Source organism: Herpailurus yagouaroundi, unplaced genomic scaffold (genome assembly GCF_014898765.1).
Source record: "Herpailurus yagouaroundi ecotype Mexico unplaced genomic scaffold, PumYag 191, whole genome shotgun sequence".
Lineage (NCBI taxonomy): Eukaryota > Metazoa > Chordata > Mammalia > Carnivora > Felidae > Herpailurus > Herpailurus yagouaroundi.
The window spans coordinates 12269196-12279559 of record NW_024412422.1 but is presented as its reverse complement, the minus strand read 5'-3'; the positions used below and the strand labels follow the sequence as shown (position 1 = coordinate 12279559).

General features: G+C 43.8%; 2 protein-coding genes across 3 annotated transcripts in view; one reads left to right on the top strand and one right to left on the bottom strand.

The window, feature by feature from the left end:
* Nucleotides 1–1143: 1143 nt before the first annotated feature.
* LOC121010119 (translation initiation factor IF-2-like) lies at nt 1144–2070 on the bottom strand. Its single transcript, XM_040443468.1, has one exon. The coding sequence runs from the start codon at nt 2068–2070 to the stop codon at nt 1144–1146; it is 927 nt and encodes a 308-aa protein (XP_040299402.1).
* The window catches only part of ATP2A2 (ATPase sarcoplasmic/endoplasmic reticulum Ca2+ transporting 2), a 57837-nt gene continuing 49388 nt past the window's right edge, over nt 1916–10364 (top strand). Inside the window, exons 1-3 of one of the 2 annotated variants that reach the window (XM_040444138.1) lie at nt 1916–2186; nt 2888–2905; nt 2993–3075. In XM_040444138.1, the coding sequence (XP_040300072.1) occupies nt 2069–2186; nt 2888–2905; nt 2993–3075 (219 nt within the window). In that variant the 5' untranslated portion in view covers nt 1916–2068. The remainder of the gene's footprint in view (nt 2187–2887; nt 2906–2992; nt 3076–10364) is intronic. The other variant, XR_005781171.1, reaches the window with a different exon arrangement.

The following is a 10364-nucleotide window of genomic DNA, read 5'->3' as shown; positions in this document are numbered from 1 at the left end:
CCACCAGCCCTCCATTACTACACCCCCCACCATGCAATCAATCACGTGTCCCTCCTGGAGGAGGCTCCAGTCCTGTGACCTAACCAGTTTCCACCTTGCTTCTCTCAGCGCATTGCCATACACTAGAATTTTGTTTGTGTTTTGTGTAGGGTTTTGTTGGTCCTTTTCCAAGTATCAATGAAAACTGCACGCCAGCCTCCACTCCTTGGAAATAATTAAATGAAATGACGTGCTTGATTTTTTCAGCTGGGTAATGCACTGTGATTTGCGTCTGCTGAAGGAATTCATCTTAAGTCCTGAGGCTGAGCCATCGGGGACAACTGAGGTGCTTTTTCTGCGCTTTGGCTCTTGCGGATGGCACACTATCGCCAAACACAAAAGTAGACTAAATGCTTCATTCTGCGACATATTCGCTTAAGAAAGCTGCTCTTTGTGATGCGAATATGTTCACCTTTTGTTCATGAATTCAAGGCAGAGGTCCCTTCCCGTTTAGTAATCTAACTTTACAGAAGAAAAATGCCCTTTATTTTGCTGTCACCTAGGTTTTGTACAGACCTCTGCAGCAAGTCCTCTGAGGTTTAAGAATAGGTTTTGGATTAAAGTCCTTCTTGCTCCTACTGGGGAAATTGGAAATCTAGAAAACAGCCTTGATCTTAATGCCCAAGCGAAGCACCTTCTAGCACAATTCTCATTATTTAGCAGTTATGGTGGCATAGCCTGTGACACGTATCACAGGCTGTGTGAGCTATAAAAATTAAAACCTCCTCCCCCGAGTGGGATTTCTTCGCTCAGAGCACGCAGACCCCGCTGGGGAAGGGCTGACATTTGTGTGCGGTAGAGCGCTCGGCTGGGGGTGTGGGATGCGGTGTTCCTGAAGCGATACATTCGAGCCGTGTGGGAAATGAACTGCGGAATTCCTCCCCTTGATTCCTGAAGGGGGCTCTGAAGGAGACAGATTAGGATGCAGAGTGCGGCCCGGGAGGCGGAGGGCGAGGGGGCGAGCCAAGGACACCAACCCGAAAGCGCTTCGGAAAGCCCAGTGCGGAGCGAGTTCCCAGGTTCCTCGGCCTCGCCTTCCCCACCACCCACCCCCGCCCAAAGCTCAGGCTGACCCCGAAGGGCAGGCAGTAATCCTCAGGGCAGCTAGTGCAGGGGGCCCACCGTGAGCCCTCGACCTCCTTGGGGTCTGTCCGTGAGTGAGCGGGGTTGAAGACCGATGGAGCCCAAGACCCGCCGAAATTCCGCCCTCCGCCAACCGCTGGCTACGGCGCGTACTGCGCGAGCGCGGCCCGGCGCGCGCCGGCCTCTATCCGGGTTCCTGGGGGCGGTGCGCAGAGGGGGCGGGGCCTGCGCGGCGGCGTGGGCGCGAGTCGCGCGGGAGGGAGGGAGCCGAGGGGAGGGGGCGGGGCCGTGCCGCCCGCGCCGCGCTGGGCCCTCTCGGCCAATGAGCGGCGTCCACATGCTGCGGCGGCGGCGAGAGGGGAGGCAGCGGCGGATAAATGCTATTAGAGCAGCCGCCGCGGAGCCGTCCCCGACGCCACCTCCTTCTCCTCCGCCGCAGTTTCCTCCGCCGCTGTCGGGGGTGCGGAGCTGAGGGAATAGGGCGAGCGCGCCGCGCACCACCCTGCCGGCTCGCTGCCCTCGCTCCGTTCCGCCCTCAGGGGTCGGCCGCGTGCCCCCTCCTCCGGCCCGGGTGGGGCCGCGAATCACCTCGGGAGAGCGGGGAGGGGGCTCTGGGGCCGCGGCCTGCGCTCCGGTGGGCGGTTGAGGGCGAAAGAGGCCCTCCCTTCTGACGAGGGGAGGGAGGGTCCGGAGCCCCCCACCGCCCAGCTGAGCCAGGGGCGTGCGCCGGCGAGGGCCGGGCTGCGAGAGGGGCGGTTGTCTGGGGGAGGGGGCGCGGGGTGATTCAGCGCCCGGCGAGGCGGAAGCGGCCGCAGGAGGAGGAGGAGGGGGGAGAGGCCAGTCAGCGCCTAGGCGCCCAGGGTGGCACGAGCCCGCGGCCCGAGTGCGAGGCGGAGGCGAGGAGGCCGCGGGGACTGGAGGCGAGGCCGGCCGGGCCCCCGCAGCCATGGAGAACGCGCACACAAAGACGGTGGAGGAGGTGCTGGGCTACTTCGGCGTCAACGAGAGCACAGGGCTGAGCTTGGAGCAGGTCAAGAAGCTCAAGGAGAGATGGGGCTCCAACGGTAGGTGCCCGGCACCGGGGCTGCAGGGGCCCCGCGCGGCCCGGCGCGGGCCCGAGAGCCAGGGAAGATGGCTGACCGGGCTCCACCTCGTGGGTCTGGGCTCCGCGCCCGCCGAGGGCTGCAGGCGGCGGGTCGAGCCCGCGCGCGGGCCCCGCGGGAGAGGGGTTGCAGGCGGGGGCGCCGGGGTCTGTTCTGCGCCTCCTAGATCTCACGCCTCGAACCCTTGACCTTCCCCGCACACAGCTAGCTCTCCGGCTTCCCGCACGCAGCTGCGGGCCCCGCTGGAGAGACGGACGAGTCTCTTGCAGCTGGGTTGTTCCCTGCGAGACATTTTCTCGTCCCCAGTTTATGAGGCGTCGTTGCAGTTGAGAATGCCTCTAACCGTTCTTCTACTACCCAAAGTTACACATCTGGCAGAAGTCATGACATAGCTGAAATGACTCGTTTCGGGAGCCCTGTTTAGGTAGCGATGAGATTTTATGCTTCGGGGTAGACCTAAGGTATTGGTTACGGCAAATATTGCATGTTTTCTTGGGGCTACTATTTTAGTATGGTTTCTATTAAAAGTGGTTGAATGTTCATATACCTAGGTATGTCTTTCAAAGACCGTGGTAATTTTAGGAATTCTCTTTTGAAAGACCATGCTAATTTTTTTTTTTCCTCCTTGTTGACACGTTGCCTGGCGAATTTCTGCATTATAGAGTTACCGGCTGAAGAAGGTGAGTAATCTTAACATGTTCTTTTTTTTCTCCCCTTTGTGTTCTGATGTTAAGATGACATTTACAACAAATGTTTGTTTCTCACAGGAAAAACCTTGTTGGAACTTGTGATTGAGCAGTTTGAAGACTTATTAGTTAGAATTTTATTGCTGGCAGCTTGTATATCTTTTGTAAGTATAAAGAAACTTATTTTCTCTCAGAAAGTTGACTCTATTTCATAGATGAAAAAACAAGAAACAAATGTCTATTGGGTGACAATGTTATATTTAGAGATTTAAGCTGTGTCTCCATTTTTTTTTCAACTTCAGTATTTTAAAATTATAAACAAAACACTTGAAGCCATTTGTGTTGTAGAAAATCAATGAATGCCTGACATTGACAGTGCAGTTAGAAATTGTTGCCAAATGGCGCAGGGTCTTATAAATTTTTGTGGTTTATGAGATTTTAACATCAAAAAGTTCTTTATCGGGAAGTCTTTTTTCTGTTTGGGTTCTTCCACGGTGTAAGATCACACTAATATGATGTTGGGCCCTTTGTAGTCTGTAAATAGAACTTACAAAAGGAATATTCCAGTTGCTCTCCCTTCCTGGTAATGGCAAGGTGACAGTTGTTTCTGACAGTGACAAGAATGATGACGGCAGTGATGGCACTACTGTTGACCAAATTTGGTTACTGACCTTTAGGGTGGTATATTTATCTAAATTGGACCCCTGTCTTGAGTGACTCCTAGGTAGAAAGAACAAGGTTCAGTACAATTGGTTATAGATCTTAAAAATAAAAACAAAACATATAGTGTTTTTTCTTGTTCTGTATGTGCTTACCGAATTGAGTCCTGTATGGTTGCTAAGAAACTAGTGAAATGCAAAGGACTACAGCAGAAACAGGGTGATGGGTTGGTGAGGATATTTCTAGGCTATATTAACATTTTTTTTCTGCTCAATATTAATTTTTTATTGCATTTTTTTCTTGGGCAGTGGACTTCTTGGTAGTTTTCCTAAAAATGGTCATGAGTAGGACATAGAAGTTCCTAATCCTAACAGCAAGGGATGACTTTTGCTCTTTTTTTTTTCTCTTCCAAATTTTTATTTAAATTCTAGTTAGTTAACACATAATGTAATACTGGTTGCAGGAGTAGAATTTAGTGATTCATCACTTAAATATAACACCCAGTGCTCATCATAACAAGTGCTCTTCTTAATACCCATCACCCATTTAGCCCATCCCCCACCCACCTCCCTCCATCCACCGTAGTTCTCTTATCATTACACTTTTGTTTTAAATTACAGTATATTAGTCTTATAAAATAGGATGGGAAGTGAAATTCACCCAGTGTAATATGTTTTTTCAGGCTTCACAAAATTGACAGAGCTTCAAGGTTTCATTTTTGTATGTTTGTACATATGCAAGCCCCAGAAATCTCCTTTGTTCTTTATGACAGCCATATCGTAGAAGACTATTTTGAGAACTAAGTAAAAAGGAAGCAGTGGGCACTTCTTTAGGTGAGGGGGGAAATTTGGTAAGAGGTGAGTTTTTTGGAGTAATACTATTTACAAATTCTATCATGCCATTTGGCAAAGTGATATGTAGCTATTAATAATTCAGTCCTCAAGAATGTTTTCTATGGTTTTCATTGAATAAAATTAAGAGAGTGTCATAGCAAATCATTCAGCATTCTGAATTACTCTATACCTCTTAACATGTCTGTCTGTTCTTGATTAATTCAACACCACCCACCCCTCCACCCTCCCCCACCCTCTCTAAACGGCTGCTGCTTTACCGATTAAGATAAAGGAGTAGAGCTGTTTGATTAACCAGTTTCAGTACTTTGTCATGGCACAAAACAAATAATACATTTGGGGTAGTGTAATGTTTATGTTTAAGCTAGCTGCATAATTCTGAAGTAGCCTCAGCGTTGGTAATTAAAATACGGGGGTTCAATAACGTTATCAGGGACCCCTTAGAATAAGTCAGCTGGTATATACAGGGCAGAGAGGAAATAAATTTTTTTGAGTTATTCTGTGTGTGTAACTTAAGGCAGTGTTGTAACATCACTGGCATTATTTCTAATAAACAAGCTCTTGGATATTTAGGTTGTATAGGATCTCTTGAGTTGCCAGTTTTGAATGACTTTATATTAGCACTTTGATTTAGTAATGTATGTGATTTTTACTTTGAAGAAAGGATCTTCTAGTTTCTAAGCATTTTCAAATGGGTTTTAAAATATTTGCTTTAATTTTATCATAGGGCAGGGTGTTGGATTTTTATAGCTTTATAGAGCTATATTTTGGAATTGAAATTTGAATTACCTTTTTGGTAACTACTCGGAGTTAATGCTCAGGAAATGAATTGGGTGACATTTTTATTTTATGGGTTGATAAAGAAACGTAATAAATTTTAGGAAATACTGTTAGTTTGCTTTGACTTGGTTGATCAAGACATTTTGGATTTAAAACTTGCTTCGTTGATTTTCTTTATGTGGAATTGGCACTACTGCTACATTGTGCTTGACCTTTTCATTCCTCATTTCTTTATCTTTCAAAAGATCACTGAGTCTTTTTTTGTGGTAATCTGTTTATTCCTATGTAACAGGAGAATCATGGTAGAATATTCATGCTCTTTTGGAAGAGTGAATAGGCAGTTCTACAACATGTACACGATGTATGATATATCCTCAGGTTCTGCTGAAGTTAAAAAGAAATATTAGGCGTTAGTGATTTATTTCAGATGTCAGACTAAGTGTTAACTGTAGGAAGCTACATTCATGTTTTACACTCATGACCTGTATGGATAAAGGGTTTGTTTTTTTTTTTTTTAATGTTTATTTTTTGAGAGAGAGACAGAGCACGAGTGGGAGAGGGGCAGAGAGAAAGAATCTGAAGCAGGCTCCAGGCTCTGAGCTGTTAGCAGAGTCCAACGTGGGGCTTGAACTCGTGAACCACGAGATCATGACCTGAGCTGAAGTCAGATGCTTAACTGACTGCACCATCCAGGTGCCTAGGGATCAAGGTTGATTAACTTGTAATGTTCACCAAATATAAGTAGTTTGTGTTTTCTTTATTTTATTTTTTTTTTCAAGTTCACTTGGATTGGAAGAAGTGAGCTATCTCTGTCCCATTGCGTATAAAGTAACATTAGAAATTCCTTAATTTGACATTTAGGACCTGCTGTCCTTTCAGTTTGTCTTTACGTCCTCTTTAGTCACAACTTTGCCCTTCATTTAACACATCATATGGTTGCTTACTGGAATACCCGTTCTTTTCTCTCTTTTACTGCTTCATTAGGTATTTATTGAACACCTGGGACACGGCACAGACGCTGGGGATATAGCATTGAACAAAATAGGCAAAGTCTTTGACCTGGAGCTGACATTCTAATGGAGGCAGATTATAAACAAGTAAAACATGTAGTCTGTTGGACAGTGATAGAGAACTAAAGCAGAGGGATAAGAATATGAGGAGGAAGGAGTGCAGTTTTTAAGTAGGGCGGTCAGAAAAGTCTTCCAAGAAGGTGACATTAGAGAAAAGACCTGAAGGAGATGAGCAGGAGGGCCATATTTGCCTCCTCTGTATCCATGAAGTCCTCTGATAACATGGTTTGTCAAAGTTTCTCTACCCTCCATCCCCCTGTCCCCACCACAGCTACTTCGATGGATTCTGAAATGCTACTAAAACTTTCTTAGAGCAAGGCACTTTTCAGCTTCTCACTTGTAATTGAATAGTTTGTTTTTCCTTCCTCCTGGGCCCTTTAAAAGGGATTCTTAATATTTTTTAGAGCCTAGGTTAGTGCTTTTGATAGAACAGATAGATTTTTTTTTTAATTTTTTTTTTCAACGTTTTTATTTATTTTTGGGACAGAGAGAGACAGAGCATGAACGGGGGAGGGGCAGAGAGAGAGGGAGACACAGAATCAGAAACAGGCTCCAGGCTCCGAGCCACCAGCCCAGAGCCCGACGCGGGGCTCGAACTCACGGACCGCGAGATCGTGACCTGGCCGAAGTCGGACGCTCAACCGACTGCGCCACCCAGGCGCCCCGAACAGATAGATATTTGAGTGAGTTTGTGTTGGTAGCATTTTCAAAATACAGAAAAACGTATATCTGTTTTCTTAGAACAATATAGTCAAGAAGTGTTTTATATAATGTAGTGATTTTATTTTTTTTCCCTGTATTTTAATTTCTTAAAAAAAAAAAAAGATAAAATGGGTAGTTTACTGATGGGTTTAATTTATTTAGAGCTTTTCTTTAAAATGTTTTGAAAGGTGAATGTGTGTTTTTCTTTTTTTTTCTTTTTTTTTTTTCTTTTTAAATATTTGTTTTAGAGAGAGCAAGACTGAGCATGAGCAGGGGAGGCAGAGAGAGAGGGAGACACAGAATCCCAAGCAGGCTCCAGGCTCTGAGCTATCAGCACAGAACCCAATGCGGGGCTCGAACCTACAAACCCTGAGGTCATAACCTGAGCTGAAGTCGGACACTTAACCGACTGAGCTGCCCAGGCACCCATGTGTTTTTCTTTTTAAACATTATGTTCTGAAATCTAAAAACAGTATTTTTATTTTTTTTAAACATTTATTTTGAGAGAGAAAATATGAACCAGGGTAAGAGCAGGGGGGGGGGGGGGGAGAGAGAGAATCTCAAGCAGGCTCCATGCTCAGCACAGAGCCTGACATGGGGCTCAATCCCATGACCCTGGGATAAGTTTTGTGTGTGGATCAGAAGAGAATATGGTCTAATTCATACTTTTTTTTTTTTTTAATGGCTGAAAGAATTTTCATTTTCTACCCTCAGAAAATTGTCATAACATTTGTTGGTGATACATTTTTTCATTCTTGTATAGCGTTTAACTTCCATTTTCTCTTTAAAACTTTTTTTTATGTGAATTTTTTCATTTATTGAGTAAGTGTTTGAGTATCCAATGGCATCGCAAGTTTCTTAAGGATAAAGGAGGAATGCAGGCCAGTGCCCTTGGTCTTAAAAATGTGCTTATGCTCTCTCATTGTCTTTTTTTTTTTTTTTTTTTTTTGGATCTTGTTAAGAGCTCAGTACATTATCCCAACATGGAGCTAAGATAATGGAGTCACAGAACCATGACTGTCTCCCACTGGAATATACCTTTTTACTTTGGATTAAAATTTGCTTTTTTAAAAATTTTTTTTCTTTTAACGTTTATTTATTTTTGAGACAGAGAGAGACAGAGCATGAACAGGGGAGGGGCAGAGAGAGAGGGAGACACAGAATCTGAAACAGGCTCCAGTCTCTGAGCGGTCAGCCCAGAGCCCGATGCGGGGCTCGAACTAACAGACCGTGAGATCATGACCTGAGCCGAAGTCGGACGCTTAACCGACCAAGCCACCCAGGCGCCCCATAAATTTGCTTTTATTCATTAAACTCTGCTCTCCAGCGTCTTTTGGTTGTCACATCAGAAATTACTGTGATGTGCAGAGATCAGTCGTAACAGATAACTAGACAGCCTGTCCTACTGTACTGAAGCAGTTTAAACTGTAGTTGAACATTCATTAGTAAGTGGTTACCTTGAATAGGATTGGCAAATTTGACACTTTGAACTTGCTGGATTATATAAGCCCCAGAAGATTGGTATTGGTACTGTATTAATAGTGCAAAGCAAAGGAAAGAAGAAACACCCTGCCTAACATTATGCAGTAGAATAGTGTTGATTAAGTTGGTTACTTGTTACCCTGAGTGTTGAAGTTCATATACTCCCCTTAGGGTCTTGTACCGCAAAAGTTGTATGAAATTTTGTTTCATTCATTCATGCCTCTCTACAGTAAATAGCATCATCTGTGTACCAGAGACTCTTCTAGGCCTCTGGGGATACAGAGGCGAACACAAGGCAATATAAATAGATAATTATTTGTGTTCACCTATTCTCAGTAAAGATTTTTAGGAACATTCTCCCTCATACAAACATTTGTATAACTTGGGATAAACCGTAATTATGAACTAACTGTGCTATAATGTCAATAAGGCATCTTTCACCAAAATGAAAGGTGCCTGTGCCGCACACTCCTCCTCACTCCCTTCCACGTCTCATGGGATCTTTCATTTGTCAGCAGCATCATCCCACATACACTGGAAGTTTTCTTTACAATAGAACAAACCATGAAGGACCGCATAATATGATATGAACCTGAACAACTGGATTGGTTCCTACCAGTTAACGAAATATGGGTTGATCTTCACTTTGGACTGTAGCATTTAATTATTTGGCTTATTTGTGGTTTCAAAACAGACATTTTAAAAAGTATTCAGGAAGTTGATGGTTGTCTATTGTAAGTAGGTTCAGCACCAGCCTTCCACCCTGAGAATTTGCCTACTAGTTTCTCATCAAACAGTAGTTAATATACTTGTAGAACTTTCAAATAATTACGAATGTCTGGGTATCTTACACAGAAACATTTAAAGTCATATAGTGTTAAGAAAAGGCTACTACATTGTATAGATTAGGATTTTTACGTAAGTGATAAATACTATTTGTGCAGAAGAACCACACGTTTCTTGAAAAGTAGAGATTTGGTCTGATAGTCCTGTCCTTTGCTCCAACTCTTAGGGGTTATTGCTTTAAGTTTGTTCCTCAGGACTAGCTGCCAAGAGGGAAGTTCATACCCTTTTTAACAAGGTGTGAAGCTTATCTTACAGTTGCTAATGCCTCACTGACCTTTGGAAAGGTCCTAGTTACTCTTCAAGTTGAGCGATTTTTCTCCCCCAAGAGCTAATTAAGTTTCTTATTTCTGATATGTTCTCCTTGGCAAATGTTTGAAAGGCTAGTATCAAAGCAGCTGTGATCTTGCATCTATCAAAATTTATAACTTCCTAGAGAAGTTTTCATTTTGGCACTAGGCCTGACCTTAACACCAGGAATGCCCTGGTGGTGGTGAAAGCTTGTGGCAACATTTATATTCATTCTGGTTTTCTGCCTGCCCTGGTTCTCTCACTAGCTGTCCGTGGTCATTGGTACCTATCAGAACCTGGTCCTCGTGTCTCCTGGGTTTTTTTTCCTGCTCAGGTTATTTCTTGTTCATCATTCCCCTATCTTGCAAAATCCATGTTGGGCCTGACCTTATTCATCTTTCTGATTGTTTACTATGTTTCCTATATGTGTAAAAGCTCACTTTATAGTATTCCACTAAGTATAAACATAGATGGTTTCATTATTGCCATGAATCCTATCCCACGGTATTAAAAAGTATCAAAACCAGTACCTTGATTGTTTACTAAATAGATTTAAAGAAAAGGTTTTATTGTGAAACATGCAAGCATGTTAAGCAATGTTAAAGGCAAATCTTATCTCCTAGATTGAATATTAGATACATTTGACATCCTTTCTGGATTGGCAGTTTTTTACAGAAATGAGTTTTTAACCATTTAGATGGCTCTTTTACTGTGTTCTTTATCATTAAAGATTTGTTGTGTTGGGTTCTCCTACCACCTTAAGTTTGCTCAGTT